The 18438-nt window shown below is 38.8% G+C and overlaps 1 protein-coding gene across 4 annotated transcripts in view; it reads right to left on the bottom strand.

Annotated features, from left to right (window-relative positions):
- The window catches only part of LOC117302251 (pleckstrin homology domain-containing family G member 5-like), a 47832-nt gene extending 30634 nt beyond the window's left edge, over window positions 1-17198 (bottom strand). For 2 of the 4 annotated variants that reach the window (XM_033786100.1, XM_033786103.1), the window contains exons 1-5: window positions 15726-15840; window positions 12965-13206; window positions 11242-11335; window positions 3002-3059; window positions 1710-1796 (exon numbers count right to left, since the gene is read on the bottom strand). In XM_033786100.1, the coding sequence (XP_033641991.1) occupies window positions 1710-1796; window positions 3002-3059; window positions 11242-11335; window positions 12965-13206; window positions 15726-15763 (519 nt within the window). In that variant the 5' untranslated portion in view covers window positions 15764-15840. Of the gene's footprint in view, window positions 1-1709; window positions 1797-3001; window positions 3060-11241; window positions 11336-12964; window positions 13207-15725; window positions 15841-16792 lie in introns of those variants that run through there. The other 2 variants (XM_033786102.1, XM_033786101.1) reach the window with 2 other exon arrangements.
- Between the last annotated feature and the right edge of the window lie 1240 nt (window positions 17199-18438).

Here is an 18438-nt window from a genome sequence, read left to right as displayed (position 1 = left end):
GTATCCAAGTATGAACTTTACAATAGTTATAGTATAGTGACACTATCTTGTGTACTAGTTCAGAAACCATTGCCTTCTTCATGCACCCAAGTCATACACAGATGTAGGTAAGTATGAACTTAGTGAAGTAAACAGCCAGGGTTCAAAGTTCCCAGACAGGAAGCATCTATTTACAATTCCTTTGTCAGTTTAGACAAGTATTACCATTCTGATGATACCTTACTCTGTCAAAGAAAACACAACTTTTCTTTTGGTCATAAAGCAATCGATACCCCCTTATGTTATCAGATAAAACTCGCAAATTTGTAGACAATAGCTTGAATGCTGTCATTAATCATAAGATATCCTGATTTTGAAAATATGATTCTCACTTCAGGAATCCTGGTGACGTTATATTTAGAAGAATGCATGCTTCGTTCATGTTTACAAACAAAAAAAGAGAGTGTTGGTGAAAAAAAAGGACTGGCAAGCTACATAAATAAACCATGAGGCTACAAATGTAGATAGAAACTAACAGCATGCGTCATTAGGTCAACAGAAAAGTACACTTGTGTTGCAGTTGATGATCTTTTTACGCAATGTCTATTAAATTTTAAAATCCGAATTTATTTGTTGTCTTCTTTGGAAATCTGGTTGGTAGGCTTAGTGTTGTTCCTTGCCTTGTGTCTGCTGTGGACCCAGTTCGAATCCTGCCTCAGACACATGGCCTTGCTTGTGGATTAGCTTTCCAGTCCCTACTTGATAGTGGTTTTTAAAGGGAAGGTACACGTTTGGTAATTGTCAAAGACCCGTCTTCTCACTTGGTGTATTCCAACATACATGTAAGCATACAATAACAAGCCTGTGAAAATTTGAGCTAAATTGGTCATCGAGGTTGTGAGAAAATGATGAGAGAAAAAACACCCTAACTGGACGAATTTGTGTGCTTTCAGATAGGAATAAAAAAATTCTGGCTAGAAGTCTTTTATTATATTTTTAGTGAGAAATTACCTCTTTCTCAAAATCTATGCTACTTCAGAGGCAGTCGCTTCTCACAATGTTTTATACTATCAACAGCTCTCCAATGCTCGTTACCAAGTCAGTTTTTAAGTTAATATTTGTTTTGAGTAATTACCGAATGTGTACCTTCCCTTTAATCCCTATTCGTTTTTATTTTTTACATTTTTTTTTCAGGGGTTTTACTCCTCCATCTAAAACTCAACATTTCTTCTTAGTCACCAATTCATCCTGTTCTTAGAGCTCATCATGCTCTGTGTTGGTCATGTTGGTTGGTTAAAATAAAAAAAATACAACTTACTGAGAGCCTTAAAGACATTGGACACCTTTGGTAATTGTCAAAGACCAGTGTTCTCACTTGGTGTCTCCCAACATGCATAAAATAACAAACCTATGCAAATTTGGGCTCAATTGGTCATCGAAATTGCAAGAGAGTATCAAGAAGAAAAAATACTCTTGTGGCACCAATTTGTGTGCTTTCAGTCGCCAAATAAAAGACTTCAGGCCTGAAGTCTTTTATTGTTTGAGTGAGAAAAAACCTCTTTCTCAAAAACTACGTTACTTCAGAGGGAGCCGTTTCTCACAATGTTTTAAACTATCAACAGCTCTCCATTGCTCCTTACCAACAATTTATTTCAGTGATTACCAATAGTGTCCAGTGCCTTTCAAATAAAACAAACACAAATTACTGAAAGCCTTAAAAATTGACTCACATTCTCCAGAAGGTTCTCTAATGGCTCCTCAGTGGATGAGTTGGACCGATTCCTTCGATCCCGCACCTTCGGTGAAGAATTTGGCGTCTGGAAATCAAAAGAAAGGCACAATTTACAGAGAGATTTCATATACATGATTCCCAAGTAGCCTCAGACAGCGCACAAAAAAAAAAAAGAACGTTCCATCTGCTCAACATTTTTCTTATCTTCACTCGAGAAAATGTGAAAGTGCCAGGGGCAAGAGATAATTTTCCAGGGAGGATTGCATGCTCAGAGATTAATCACCTTTGATTATTTTTCTAGAGAGATTTCTTGCATAATTTGAAGCCATGAAGGGATTTTTGGCTGTTTGGAGTTTTGGCCACAAAGAATTGCTAGATTGGATGAAGGAGGCAGCAGACTGAAATACTGCCACTCTATAGCTTGTAAAAATAGCCCAGTCTTTGTCTTCAAAGTTGTGTCCAGCCGCCATACTGAAAACAAAAAAACCTTGTCCTTACTTTTCTTTTAAAGGCAGGTCGCTAAAAACATTTTTTTTTTGGTGCTGGAGACAAAGAGATGACTGTCTCTTAGCGCTCGCTCAAGGTTCAAAACATACACAATTTAGGTTAATTGTATGAAACTAAACTATGCAGACGTTTTTTCCTTCTTCTCAATTTGATTCTTGTCTTTGAGCCATCTTGAGAATTTAACCCCCAGACTGGAGCCCTGACTTGGCTTTACAGCTCAGCTAGAGAATAATTTCACCTTCCAAGTGATGATCTAATCGGTTGGTTTCAAGTTTCACTTTGTTCATAACTTTCTTTTGTTCCCCCAAAAAACCCATGAGATAATATGGACATTGTTGACACAGAAAGGGGTCTTGATAAATAAACATCTACTACTTAGCTCCATCCTTACACTATAAAGTCAGGGCATCAGGGTAGCCAGTGGGACGAGTTAGCTTGTAGGTCCAGAATTTTATCTTCAAAGGGGGGGGGGGGCAGGGCCATTTTCCTTTTGCGAAGGGCACAAGTGTTCCATTGGAAAGTACTAATGGGGAAACTTTTGAAGAGGCACCAAGGCCATGGCCTCCATGACCTCGACATAACTCAAGACAAGAGCTCGTCTTTGCAAAGGTTTTTAGTCCCCCTCAGCTTTTTCACTAGTCCATAATTTCATACAGTGCGGCCTTTCAACACTCAACTAGCTAGCCGGTTTACTCAAAGGGAATTTTGACTGGTCGCCGTGTAATTATCTAGCATTTGGTTAACTAGCCATTGTTCAGAGAGAACGCTACCAACTGCACTTACCACTGTGTGGTGTCTCCTAATACCTGTCTTACGGCTAAGTCTTTCTTTGACGATATCTCTGAAATATAAGATAGGAAAAAAAAAAGTCTCATTAGAGAAGAACTCCATACACACACAGATGAAGAGTGTTTTTGTTAAGTTTGTAAAAGTCTTTAAACAGCGGCTACAGAATGCTCAGAAATATATAGTTGTTACATTTTTGTAATAGATGCAGTCCACGGGAAACAGAAAAAACATATAACGAGTCTCTTACCTCACGTTAAAACATGGTAAAAATGGCTTTTCCCCGAAACACTCCAAGCCAAAATTCTGAAAAAATGTAAGGTAAAACAAACCTGCGCGACAAAAGAATCGTGGTGTCATTGGCGGCTATTTGATGTGGAAAATAGCGCCCTCAGTTTGCCTAAGCTGGAGAACTTTGTGTAAACCCAATAGGGGAAAATCGCCACTGACGTCAAGTGATCGTTACAAAAGATAAGCCGTTTTTGACTGTCGGCTGAAAAAGCCGTGCGGAGAGGTGCATTTTTGACTTGAATTATCTATTACCGAATACAAATTTGAATTATCTATTACCACATGCAAATTTTAAGCATGAAATGGTTATAAATCGGTATCTACCATGTGTGTTTGGCCAAAAAAGGGTAATAGTCAAAATATTGAGATTATCCTGTAGCCGCTGTTACTTTAATATTTTTACTCTAATGGTTTTTATTTGATATTTTTTCAAGTATGAAATACATGAACCAGGGCTCGCATTTTACACCGGACGGCAGGCCTGGAGTGCGTTTTGGCGACCCCAACCAAAATACTTTTTCGGTCGTTGGTCGTTGGTTCTGCTGTTCAGACTGAACGATAACTGAGTTGTGAGCTCGGTTACCGTTTTGGTTATGACGTCAGAAACAGTTTTTGGTTGTGGTCGCCAAAACGCACTCCTGAGGCCAGTGAAAATGTGTGTGTGCTGGTGTATGTATTGTCTTGGGTAGTTATCTATTTGCCCCTTGTTTCCCTTTTCACTATTGATTCTTATGGGTTAAAGGAAAGGTACACTTTTTGTTATTACTCAAAACAAATATTAACTTAAAAACTGACTTGGTAACGAGCATTGGAGAGCTGTTCATAGTTTAAAACATTGTGGGAAACGAATCCCTCTGTGATAATGTACTTTTTTAGAAGAGGTCATTTTTCACTTACATAATTATTTTTAAATCTGAAAAAGACTTCAGGCCAGGAAAACTTTCTGAAAGCACACACAATTTGTGCAAGAAGGTTTTTTTTATTTTATGCAAGTCGCCCAAAACAAGGCTAAAAGCCACTCTAGGTTAAGGGCTACAAGGAAGAAAACATAGACATGCAGAAACTCAGTGGAGCTGAAGGTAGGAATTGACATTCCTCTTAAAAGATGTATCTATTTATCCATCTATCTATGTACACATGGACTTTCACGATCAAACTGATTAATCAACAGAGAGATAGCCCAACAGAGGGATTGCTTTAGAATTGCTGTACGAGGAAGTTTGTTCTGTCTGCATTGAGGATAAAGAAAACATTTGACTTCCTCTTCGGAGAGCAACCTGCACATCCGCCTTGGGTCATGAGAGTATTTCACTAATAAATGTATCTGAAGAAATAATAAATTCCTCATTCCTGCCCATGGAATATTGTTGGTCATGGTGGCCATGGCAATCACTAAGAAGTGGAGCGGGGACAAAGGTCAATGACCTCCATTCACCACCCACCCTTCCGCTGGATTCTATTGGTAATTATTCAAAAAAGAAATTAGCAGAGAAACTAAGTTTTTATGCAAACAATTATTTTGAGTATATACTAATAGTGTCAAGTGCCATTAACATTGTGTTCTTTTTTCTATGGTTGCCTTGTAGGCCTAAACTAGACTTGACCCAAGTCAAACTTTCGTCGAGTCCTTCGTTGCGTCGAATTGAAAAACTGTAAATCGGAGCTTTATTTCACCGCTTTGTTGTGCGCCCTCACTTGCCAGGAAAGTACCAATTAACTGCTTTCGAAAGTCCGACCCAAGTCACTGGATTGCCAATAGAAAAACTCATCTGCCGCGGCTATTGACTCAACAAGCACGAGACCTGACTTGAACCAAGTCTAGGCCTAAACCAGATTAAACATTCCAAAAGAGGTTAGGCCATGGGCCCCAGAGAAAGGGATCAGTAAGTCAACAATTAGGCAGGACACAAACTAACACACCAAGGCCTTGTGTATTCCATGAGAAAAGGGCACAGCTATTTTGATGTGTTACACCGGTGTCTTTATCTACAGACAATGTTGTTAAAGGTACACTACAAGTTGCATACCAAGGTCTCCTTTTACAAGGTTTTCTGATCATTCACACCAGCCCTAGTAGCTGAAAGTAAAATATCACTAAGTTCTGAATTGGTCTCTTCACCACCTATTGGAGACCAATTCAGAACTCTCCACGGCAGTACAGTTAATTACAATCCTATAAGCTAAAGTAGTAGTCCAGTCTATTTTCTATACCATCCGCCCTGGTAATAGTTAAAAAGCAGGACAGTTCTTTTCAGAATTGAGAAGTCTCCCGAACCTCCTATTATCTACTCCGCGGCAGTAGAATAAAGCAAGACAGTTCTCTAAGAACAACTCTACCTGGCAAGTAGATACACACATGGTGTTACCGCAAACCAAATATACATTGATACCTCACCATGCAATGCCTCAAATCCTATGTTACTCAAATATTCTGATTTTTTTATTGAGATCATGGTTTTCTCCTTTAACAGTGGTCCACCTGACAAATGCTAGTTAAAAAAGTTGATGGCCAAAGAAAATTATCTCCAAGTAATTGTATTTCAGTAAATAAAAGCATCCCTATTTTAGCATGAATTAAGGACGAGGGAAAGGCTGACAGACTAGTGAAAGGAAAAGATTTACTTGTCCTGCTGGCTAGTTAGTAATTGGTCAAAACCCCAGGAACAAAATTCAATTTTCTGAGAAACTTCGTTCAGCCTGTTCAGCTGTGTGAATACTTTGTAACCAAATGCCTTTGTTTACAAATCCTTGAGATCTAAAAACAAAAAAACTACCCAAGAAGATCCTGGTTCATATTGCGAAAGTGAAACAAATGTGCTTGCGTCACATGTTGAAAAACAGCGCGTACAGATGACGCAATATTGCGTCACCATAATTCACTTTGCATGCAATCACAACAATGTTAATTTTATGGAATTTTGGATGGTAGCCTGATTTGGGTAAGCAATATATTTATGAAATGAGACTTTGTGGAAGTGGGCCCTGATGAAATCAGATATTTTAATCTGCATTATAATATGACAACAGCTGGCCCAAGTCTGCAGGAACAGAGCCTCAGCGAAGAAACAACGTTCCTGATGAGAGAGACCACTCTCCGGAGGAGTGAAATAATTTCTGAAAACAAATCTTGCCCAGCAGCGAAAAGGGAAAAGTTATGATCTTTTTTCAAAACCAGATGATTGGAATGAATGCTGTCTACAAAAACAATATTTAGCTTGGGCTTCCCGCGAAGGCTGACAGCTAAGGCTGACAGGTGTTTGCTAAAACGTTGGGTGTTTTTCTTTCTTCATATTTTGACCAACATGCAAATTAAACAACTGTTGAGGAAAGAATTTCCTTTAATGTTCGCCCATATGGCATCATCATTATATCATTTTAGCAAGTGTTTGTTTCACATCTTGGACAGAAGTTCCTGGATTATTCCCAGGTACCAAAACATGATCAGAGAGAGAGAGAGCGAGAGAAAAACTAGGACTAATTCAAGGCCTTTGTATTACTACATGCTGCTCCTTACCAGGCGTTTGTTTAAGTCTTGACAAAAGATCCAGCTTCATAAGCTTTATTATATGAAAGAAAAATGGCAACTTTCTACTATACGAACTATACATGTTAGGCAAAAGTGACTGTATGGGGGAAAATGTAAGTTTGTATTGGAACCTTGCAGAGGGCACCACAGCAAAAGCACAGGAATAACTGTGGGTGACATACGTGGGTTATTTCACAGCCTGATTTGTTGATTAGTAGCAATAGAGGAAATTGTGAAACTAAAAGTATTGCCAAATACTCTTCAAGCAGCTTAATGGGACCAGATGTGTCCAACAGAACAATCAATTATTTAGAGAGAGGGTATGAAACAAATATTGACTCATCCACAGGAGGAAACGGCTGCACCATAGCAGGAGCCAGGTCTGGGAATTTTATTTGGGTGGGTAAATACGGAAGCCAAACCGACTGCTGCCCAGGGGTGGATTTCACAAAGAGCTAAGACTTGTCTTATCCCTAGTCGGGACGGGTTACTCGTCCTAACTTAGGACTATGCCATACATTTTCAATATCTCCTAGGACTAGTCCTAAGTTAGGTCCTAACTCTTTGTGATTGACCCCTGATCCTTTTAGGTGGTGTATGAAAGCCAGTTTGCCAACAATAGGAGACTTTCCAACGCTAGGCGGCAGCAGACATACCGGGTAAATTTCCATTGTTTACGTAGTTCTGAACATGCGCATAATTCTGAGAACAATGGATTTACCCGGTAAGTCTGCTGCCCTCTATCGTCCCAGAAAGTCTCCCATTGCTACTATGCACTTTTACACAAAAAGACTGACTACCACTCTAACACGAAACCACATTGTATTCAAACCTTTGCGCTATATTAGGCCTATTTCTATTGCAATGCTCATTAGCTAAATTTATTATGAGGATTTTTTTTATACAGCACTGTTTCCTCTTTGGCAGTTAACAGACGGAAATGTTTATCTGGAGGATTGGAACTGCTTTGAACTGCACAATCAGACAGACTTTCAAATTGAAACTGCAATCAATCTCTCTTAATTGCTTTATCACCAATCCTAACAAAAATGAAGTAAAGGCCCGGTCCCACTGCAGCGATAACGTGAACGATAACGATATCGACGCCAAGAGAACGCATTCTATTGTTTCAATGAGCGTGTGCGTATTCTGCATGGAGCAATTCAACCAATAGAACACGTTCTCTTTGCGTCGTGATTGTTCTCGTTCTCGTTCTCGCTGCAGTGGGACCGGGCCTTTAAAGTGTTGAAAACAAACATCAGTACATCAGAAGAGTTTTTTTCGTTTTCACACAAAATAAAACCCTCCCATAAAAAGTGTCGGTGGCGGTGAAGTGAAAGCAAATTCCACAAGTTTCTCAATCTCATTGCCCCTTTAAATATATAGTTTTGAAACCAGTGGGGTTTTCCCTAAAACATGAATATTTGATCTCCTCTTTCCTCACACGAATCCAAACACTAGAAATGTGGTATCGTATTTACAAGGCCATCACTTTGCCTAAGAAGTTTGACTGCAGCCCTAGTTCCCACATTCCTTACACCCCAGTCACAATTAAAGGCAGTGGACACTATTGGTAATTGTCAAAGACTAGCCTTTACAGTTGGTGTATCTCAACATATGCATCAAATAACAAACCTATGAAAATTTGAGCTCACTCGGTCATCAAACTTGCGAGATAATAATGAAAGAAAAAACACCCTTGTCACTTGAATTTGTGTGCGTTTAGATGGTTGCTCTCGAGACCTCCAAGTTCTCAATCTGAGGTCTCGTAATCAAGTTCGTGGAAAATTACTTCTTTATCGAAAACTATGGCACTTCAGAGGGTGTCGTTTCTCACAGTGATTTATACGATCAACCTCTCCCCATGACTCGTTACCAAGTAAGGTTTTATGCTAATAATTATTTTGAGTAATTACCAATAGTGTCCACTGCCTTTAAACCCCAGTCACAATTAGCTTTGGTTTGAGAGTAGTTTGTGATTAATTTCTAGGCATTTCAGACAGTGATATTTGGTCCTTGGGAAAGAAGTAAGAATTAGTTATCAAGGACATCTAACAAGGGCTGAACTACTTGTTAGCATTGTGTATGCTGTTTAACCACAATTTCTCTGATTTTACCAAGGGTAAGAAATTGGAAAACAGACTTAGGTAGGAAGAATATCAGATCTGGCATTTTTATCAGGGGCCCCATGGAACTCCCTACGGCTGATAGTTTCTTTTAACTCAAACTTTAGCCTTGTCCAAAAGTACCTCTCCTTCAAACTCAATGTTGGTATATTTAAAATAACAACAAATCTGGGAGGAAAGGCAGAATTTTATTCACTTCGGGAAATAAACTGCTTTGTCAGTGTAGTGTTTATTTGCTTTGGCAAAAATAACAATCTGGCCAAGCCAATCCTAGAGTCACATGGAAATGAATTATGAGAGGTACTTACACTTGCTTTCAACCATCATTAACAGTCACATTTTGTAAAATCATATTTAATTTTTAGTTGTACGTGAGGTTTGGTTTTAGAGGAGTGCCAGGAGTGCCGATAATTTCATCTTTGAGAGGGCAAGGCCATTTTCATTTGCAAAGGGCACTTCCATTGGAAAATCTGATGGTAAATGGGAGACTTTTGAAGGGGCACCGAGCCCAAGACCAGGGGCAACAGAGACCATTGCCTTCGTGGCCTCCTTAGAATTCAATGCCTGCAGTTCTGTTGAGTATAATGCAAATATAACTACCCAACGGGTTGTCCCTTTGGATAGTGATTTGGTTCGCTTTTGGGCAATCCCCAGGCTTCTGTTTGCTTTTTCTGTTTGCTTTGTTAGGTCTCTCACTATTTTCCTAAAATTTTTAAATCCTACATTTTCTGTTATTGTTCCTGTGTGTTTTTGATGGTTTTAAAGCCTGCAAGTATAAATAAATAAATAAATAAATATAGACAATTTAGAAAAAAAATTCTTGTGAATTGTTAAAACAAAAACACTTGTTGATGCCTGGAAGATTCACATTTTGATTCTATCTAGTCCAAGTTGTAAATAAATTGTTGGTCAAGTAAAAAATTCAAGTTACAAGCCCAATGGTCTTATGGATTTTCCCTCAAATTCGAGCCTGGACAGGTATGAACTTTAAAATCTGTCAGCTTTCAGAATTGATGCAAATACATTGGTTTTAAAGTCTCCATTACGTCTCTCCATCCAGGGGTAAAATGGGTACGTGTGAGGGCAGAGATGGTTCTTCCTCCATGGTTTATGTGAATGATGAGCTTGGAGCTCGGTAACTCACAGCACCAGCTGTATACTCCCCAGGGAGGTGAGAAAGATTAAAGGACTGTTATTGGCCCAATGATCAGAACACTAATGTAAAGCGAATTGAGACAGTTATTGTGAACTGCGCTATATATAAGAATTTGTTAAGATTACTATTATTATTACTAAAACCTTTGTGATAGGCCTATTGCTGCCTGACTCATTGAGCGTTTTATCTAACTTCCGCTTCTAAAATGCTATGCTCGGCTATTTGCACAGTACTTTCGTCCACTTACATTATGTGCAGAATCTACCACAAACTACAACATAATAGACACACTCATATACCCCAAGTTGACATTGAATACACTTCACCTTCTACACACTATACTTGACCTTTGTTTTGTTCCCTTCCAATTGATCGACCTTGGCATAAGAGCTACTTCAAAAGGCACTTTGCCATTCATATGCAAATTAACGCCTTCAAATACACCTGCCCCAGGTAATCAGTTGATGTGCTATAATGGAGTGTCAGACCAACTGGGGATATTAGCTTTTTGATAAGAATTAAAATATGACAAATGGTTTTCTTGTGAGCGTGAGCTGCTGGTCTTGAAGGCAATTTTGTTTTCTGAGGAAATGAAGTAATTAATTATCAATTTATTTTGAGACGGGCAAGGGAAGGTGTTTCTGTAATCGATTGTAGCTGAAATTGTTTTATTGAAATAGTAGTGTCTGGTCAGTGTACCCACCAAGGGAAATTAATCTGTATACAATGTCATTGTTGGTCATGAAGGCAGTTGCAGATATTCTACTAATTTTTTTCCACAGAGAATTATTGAACACTACTGATGGACTTGGTTCTGATCTGTTTATAGCCAAGTAATAGTGGTTGAAATAGTTGTTTTGTCAGTGTACAGTGTCTCAAGAAAACTTTGTCTACAAATGTCATTACTCTGATTCATCTCCACATGGTTTAAAAGAGAGGGATTCAAAAACATTTCAAATCTGAGATACATTTCTGCATGATTGCATGTCCAAGTTACAGATTACCCTTCCTGCCCTGACATAACGGCTCCAGATTTGTCGGCGATAATTCAAAATTGCTACCACGTTTTGAAATGAATTTTTCACAGGTTAGCAATGAAACAACCAAACATTCCTAAAACCAACGTTCTTTTTCTTACCTCGACAACAATCCATGTATCTCCTCTGGATCCGAGTCCGCTCCCTGGATCCTTTCAGGCGGCATGGAGCGAGTAGACCCTACACGGCCAAGACCTGATCATTGAAACAAAGTGAGGGGAGAATTACAAAATATCAATTTTTTTTTTTAAAGGGAAGGTTCACGTTTGGTAATTACTCAAAACAAATATTAACTTAAAAACTGACTTGGTAACGAGCATTGGAGAGCTGTTGATAGTATAAAACATTGTGAGAAACGACTCCCTCTGAAGTAACGTAGTTTGTGAGAAAGAGGTACATAGTATGTTCTCACTAAAATAATAAACAACTTCTAGCTAGAAGTCTTTTATTCTCATCTGAAAGCACACATATTCGTCCAACAAGGGTGTTTTTTTCTTTCATCATTTTCTTGCAACTTCGATGACCGATTCAGCCCAAATTTTCACCGGCTTGTTATTTTATGCTTGGATACACCAAGTTAGAACACTAGTCTTTGACAATTACCAAACGTGTACACTTCCTTTAAAGTAGTACAGAGCTGGAACTACACCAGGTCATGAAGGCCATGCCCTCCGTTGCCCCAAGTCTTGGCCTTGATGCCCCTTCATAAGTTTCCCATTGACTTTGAGATTTCCAATGGAAGTGCCATTTGCAAATTAAAAAATTGTCTTGCCCTTTCTAAGATGAAACTCCAGGCCTTAAATACTGAGTCTCATTTCACGCGTTTGTTTTATTTATAGTTTAGGCCCTAGTGTTTGATATTTAAAGGAACACGTTGCCTTGGATCGGTCGAGTTGGTCTTTGAAAAGCGTTTGTAAATCATTTGTTATAAAATGCATATGGTTGGAAAGATGTTTTAAAAGTAGAATACAATGATCCACACAAGTATCACTCAAAATTGCGTGGTTTTCATTTTACCTCGTCGACTTACAGTCGGCCATTTATGGGAGTCAAATTTTTGACTCCCATGAATGGCCGACCGTGTTAGTTAGCAAAGTAACAGGAAAACCACGCAATTTCGAGGCAAATTTGTGTGGTTCATTGTGTTCTACTTTGAAAACATCTTTCTAACCATATGCATTTTATAACAAATGGTTACAAACGCTTTTCAAAGACCAACTCGACTGATCCAAGGCAACAAGTTCCTTTAAGGTATGGTTTATAGTTTCTTTATTGGAAAATTTCATAACAGAATACTGCTGAACTGCAACGTAGTTTACAACGTTAACAAAACTTTACAATAAAGAAAGACACTATAAAAAGCCCCCAAAAAAACCCAGAATTACAGGACAAATAATATAGGAAAATTTGTGATATAAGTGTGAAAATAAGGAATAAAAGAAATACCAACGTACCATAAAAAATGTAAACATAAAACTTTGAAGACAAAAAAAGGGAAATGGTTTTTCAGTTTGCTATGGCACTTTTACATTATTAATTTTACACATTAAAAAAAAAATTTAAAAAAAAAAGCAGTCATATCACCTGCCAAGTCCTACGCTTGTTTATGAAATTGACTTTTAGTCATGAGCACCCAATTCAAGGGTCTAAAAACAAACTTTCCCACGAAAGCCAACAAGTGTCTTCGGGCAAAAAGATTTGAAAAAGTTTTCCCAGATAATTGGAAAATGGAATAACTATCTAACCAGACGACAGGTCGCAGGCTTACTTAGAAGGTTAGGAATTGATGACCGAAAAACATATTATTTTCCCCCTAATACTAACCACCTGTTATAACATCTCCTGAATACAACGGACTCCGGTCAACAGAGTCCATGGAGGAAGTTGAAATCACTGAATCTCTGTAGTTGAAATCATCTGCTTCGGACGTTCCTGATGTTCCCGAAGAGTTGGTCGAGATGAAGGAAGAACGAGTGCTGTCGTGGAGATCGTTGTCCATGTTGTTCTTTGGTGATTGCTCCTCCACAATTGATATGTGCACAGTGTCTTCTTTATCCATTGAAGGTCTGATTGGAGAGAAGTGGGTGGAAGGAAAGTCTTGAGAGACGGGGGGTTTGTTTGTCAGTGTTTTATGAAAAGTTACTACCAAATTTGGACACCCATTCAACAAATCCTGGTTAAAACCTTGGGAAATAAAGTTTTTCCATGGTTTTTCTGAGTTAAGGAACACGTTGCATAGAAAGATGTTTTAAAAGTAGAATACAATGATTCACACAAACTTGCCTTGAAATTGCGTGGTTTTCCTTTTGCTTTGCTATTTAACACGGTCGGCCATTAATGGGATTCTAAAATTTGACTCCCATGATGTCCGACCGTGTTAGTCGACGAGGTAAAAGAAAAGCCAAGCAATTTCGAGTGATGCTTGTGTGGATCATTACAGACGATGTGACCTATGTTTACATTCAAACCGCCCTCTGTTGACAAAACACGATACACGTCATGTTTCGCCAGGCACTGAGTTGCGTAGTCATAGTTAGATTGCATATACTTTCTAGCTGGCTGCCAAAACACAAAGGTTTTGCCCGGCGGTATGCGCGCGAATCATGTTATGGTTTTCATGTGACGTCAGAGGTCACACTGTCTATATTCTACTTTTAAAATATCTTTCTAATCATATGCATTTTATAACAAATGGTTACCGGTACAATGCTTTTCAAAGACCAACTTGACCAATCCAAGGCAACGTGTTCCCTTAAAATAGGTCATTGTGGCTCTGCTGTACAACTGTACAGTAGAACTATAGTTTGTGTACAGCACATGGTGAACAAGGATGGTGTGTACACCGCAAAGTTTTTAAAAAAAGCTAAAAACAAACACGCATGAACATGTCAACAAAAGAAGCTGGCCAGGTTCTTTACAATCTGCAAACACAAACACTTGTTGAGTTAAAGACACTGGACACTATTGGTAATTGTAAAAGATCAGTCTTTTCACTTGGTTTATCTCAACATAGTGCATAATTAACAAACCTGTGAAAATTTGAGCTCGATTGGTCGTTGAAGCTGCGAGATAATAACGAAAGAAAAAACACCCTTGTCACACGAAGTTTTGTGCTTTTAGATGGTTGATTTCGAGACCCTCAAATTCTAAAGACCCTCAAGTCTCGAAATCAAATTTGTGGAAAATTACTTCTTTCTCGAAAACTACGTTACTTCAGAGGGAGTCGTTTCTCACAGTGTATTTTACTATCAACAGCTCCCCATCACTCGTTACCAAGTAAGGTTTTATGCTAATAATTATTTTGAGTAATTACCAATACCAATAGTGTCCACTGCCTTTAACTGCCTCTGTATAAAGTGTTCCAGGGTGTGAAAAGGAGCCAACTTTACAGCAGGGAACTGAGTTGGCAAAAGAACAACCTGGACTTAGTATCACATGCAAGTTGCCAAATTGTTTTGAAACTGGTATGAACTTTCCTTCCTCCTCTAAACTATAAGGGTCCTTTTAAACCGGCAATTTTTAAATTTGAAACAAAAGTTTTAAACGTAAGGGGTTGTATTGTTTTCATAAAAAGGTCTGATAGATTGTGGGTAATCTCGGTTGTGATCGCTCAATGATGATGGATGGCAACTCAAATAGTGAATGACGCATCGTTTATACAATGTGTGTTTTTCACAAAGTACTTATCTTTCATCTGTTTCTAAAGGGTATTGTTGTATTGGTTGGCTAAATTGGAGAGGGGGAGTTCCCTCAAGCTCCGGCAGAAGTTTTCAACAACTAGATCCAGTAACTGGGGCACGGTACTCAGTATTTCAATAATAATCAATGTAAACATTACACATCACATGTACCATACAGCAAAGCACCAAAATAAATCCATTAAAAAAATTGTGCTTACATTATTTGTTAAAAATGTTTACATTTGCATTACTCAACTTATACTCATTTTTTAAATGTTGACATTAATTTGCAAATTTCTAGTAGGAAAAGTACTTTTTATCAATCAACAACTTTTTTGACATGGCCTAAGTCTCTCTGGTGTTTAAACTAAATCTGTCCCATTGCAAATAACTTTCAAAATCACAGCATAAGAAGAGTCAGCTATAATAACAAAATACATGCACAAAACAGTAAGTGTTTTTAACAATCAATCACCCAACACTTTCAAGGAAATTCAGTGGTCAGTAAAATCACTTTCGGCATAAAAAACGATAACAAACCACACAGTCATCAAATAACACTCAACAAAAAGTAACACCATAATAGGGGTTAAAATCGAACAAAGATTGAACCGCCACTGCATTGTACGACTGGAAGACAAGATAATGTTGAAACGTAACACCTTGGGCTTGGCTACTGTGTGTGTCGTTCAGGAACAGAGCCGGACATCCCGTTTGCTGACAACCACCTACACACATGACACACGGGGGAACTCAACGGGGTTGCGCCCCACGAAGCTCCACTCACGATGACCACCACACGCCCGTCAACGGCAGTCAACGGACTTCGTCTTCTGTCCAAAAATCACACCGCATTTCCCAAACCTTCACAAACTTTTTGAAACTTTTAGTTCGATCATATTTACCTTGATTCTGTTACTATGATCACTGGTATAGTCTCCATGTTTCATTGGTAGAAATTAACCCCAACAAGAATCAAAATATTGTGATGTTTTTCTAACCCCTTGGCCATCCAGTCCACGCACGATAGATTGTTAGTCAAAAGTTACGTCAGTCGTCGAGTGTCACAACTGTTTATTCATCGTGTGCTACTCTATGGGCCTCCCCCTAACCGCACGTCCACACAGACACAAGACGTGATGGGGGTGACCCATTTCGACCAAGTTTTACGGTTCACTGGTTTCAAGTGGGGGGTCACTACTCTTGATCCGGTTTTGTAGCAGGGTTACTTTTAGACTGCAAAAATTGCCAAAGGGCACTCTAAACACCAAAATAACAAACACATCTAAGAAACAACTTGTAATGTAAAACAGAGTAAACTATTTCCGTTGTACTACAGCAGAGCAAAATGCCTGGCTACCGTGCGTGAAGATAATCCTAGTTCAGTTGTTGAAATCTTTCTCTATGTTGAAATTGCTGTCAAAGTGATCACAGCATTCAAATAGTGCACAAAGGTTCAGTCTAAAATGTTTTGCTATGCAAAATTTATTGCAGGGAAAAATCGTTCCCTGAAACATACCCTTTTTGTCCAGTACTGGGTTTCGTTTAACTATTTACTCACTTGAAAAGAAGTTCTACTTAATACTTTGTTATGCTTTTTATGATTATACTGTGTACTTTTATACGCCAATTGAAATCTTTAAAATAATCGGTTTAAATCAAGTTCTAATTGGTTTTGCAGTTATTTCAATTTCACTTGTCGTCCTGTAGAGGCCTAGGTGTAATGTTTTAACTTTGGGTCACTCTAACTTAGACATACTTCACCGAGTTTACTTGTTGTTGTTGTGTCAATAAAATATTGTTGTGTCAATAAAATAACAACAACAAGTCACATTAGGTCCCGTCTTGTCATTCCAGATGTTCCAGGTCACACCCAAAGTTAAAAGTGCCAGGAACCATGCAGGTACTCAGTTGTAACCCAACACATGATTGTTACACTCAGAACGAAATGAAAAACCGAGAATCCACTTACCGTATCGTAATTCAAATGTCTACAGTTGTCCATGCAAACTTGAACGTGAACAAGTGTTCATAAAAATGAAAGGCAGCCAACCACTTCCAATAATCCTTGCTCGTCAAAAACCTCAACAATTAGTCGTCCAATTAATCCGAGCTGCCCCGTAGTAAACAGTAGTGCCTACCAGTAAAGTGCAGCTTTGACAGATTAAAACACTTTCTGGAAAACAGGATACGAAAGCGTTTGGTTTAGGAACGTACACTGAATGTCTAGTGCATTTGCGTATTAAAATGGAGTTTCGCTGCAGAAGTATTTTCACATCCAACTTCCTGGTTGGTAGAAATGCTGGTCACCCCGTGATGGGAAATAATGGAGGTCACGCACGGCAGCCTTCGTACACACGAGCAGTGCTGGATACAACTCGGCAAGCTCTCACCCACACAATAATGCACAATTCCAAATGTAACGATCAAAAGAATATTGTTTTACAAACGTAATGTCTGTGTCTGCAAGTTCGTGATGTGTTAGCGCGGTACCTGAGAGAGAAGCGATATACAGAGGGAGTGCAATCAATTAGCCAATGGTTAAACTCTACAATCGTGACGTTTAGCTTTGCACCAATCAAATCCAACTTGCTACCGAATTACGCGAAGTATGCTAATTAATGTCATTGCCAAACGGGAAGTGACGTTTGAAAGCCATCTATTTTTGAGATTGTTTAAGATTAAATTTTCCTCCATCGTCTTAAAAAAAAGGTAGATATGTGCCAAAATATTAAGACATGGTACTTACTGCAAAAGGATTGTTTTTTTTTGTTTTTTCTTAAAAAATATATAAAGGATGGCCACGGGAAGGGAGCCTTGTGGTTAACGCTATCGTTGTTCGGACAGCACATGAAGGCAAAAACACAGCTATCAGTGGATATGCAAAAGCCATTATTTTTAAAGAACCGTAGTTTAAACATCGTTTGTGAGCATGATGTTATCAGGTGTTTAACAAAACACTTATTCTATGTTTCGTATGAAACCAAAGTTTCCCGGTTACATCCATCTGTCGCTGTGTGTACATTCATAATAACGAACACTTTTAAAAACTGTCTCGGTACATTGGAGCAATGTTGCAGTCTTACTTTGGTACAGTGGTTCCAAGTTGTTGTATGGATGGATGCTCCACCCCCCCCCCCCCCCCCCCAATTTATCAGGCGGCAGTTCAATTCATCGTTCGAGCATCAGGGCCCAATTTCATGAGCTGCTCAAGCACATTAAAACTATGCTTACCGGAATGAGGTAACCATGCAGTCAAATTCTTCCTCCATGGTAAAACTACCATGGCTTTTTCGTAAAGCTGTTAAGCAGCAAATTCCTTTGCTAATCAATAATTGAGTGGTAACAGCAATGGTATAAATGTACGGTATTTTTGGCAACCTATTTTTGCTCAGCAAGAGTTATCTTTGCTTCAGGGAGCAAGTTGTTGCGCTTAAAAATAATATGGAATTGGGCCGTTGTCACGTGTACCAATCTGTGACTGGTTTCCTGCTCATTTTCTACTTAACTGAGAATTGTTAACCAAAAATTGCTTTAGCAATTCTATGAAATTGGGTTCCTCTTTCCCTTTTTGGGTAGGGGCGGGGCGGCGAGGAGGGTCCTTTGGTCTTCGTCATC

The sequence above is a fragment of the Asterias rubens genome, chromosome 18 (genome assembly GCF_902459465.1).
Source record: "Asterias rubens chromosome 18, eAstRub1.3, whole genome shotgun sequence".
Classification (NCBI taxonomy): Eukaryota; Metazoa; Echinodermata; class Asteroidea; order Forcipulatida; family Asteriidae; genus Asterias; species Asterias rubens.
Note: the sequence above shows the minus strand (reverse complement) of the source record. Positions and strands in the feature narration are given on the sequence as shown.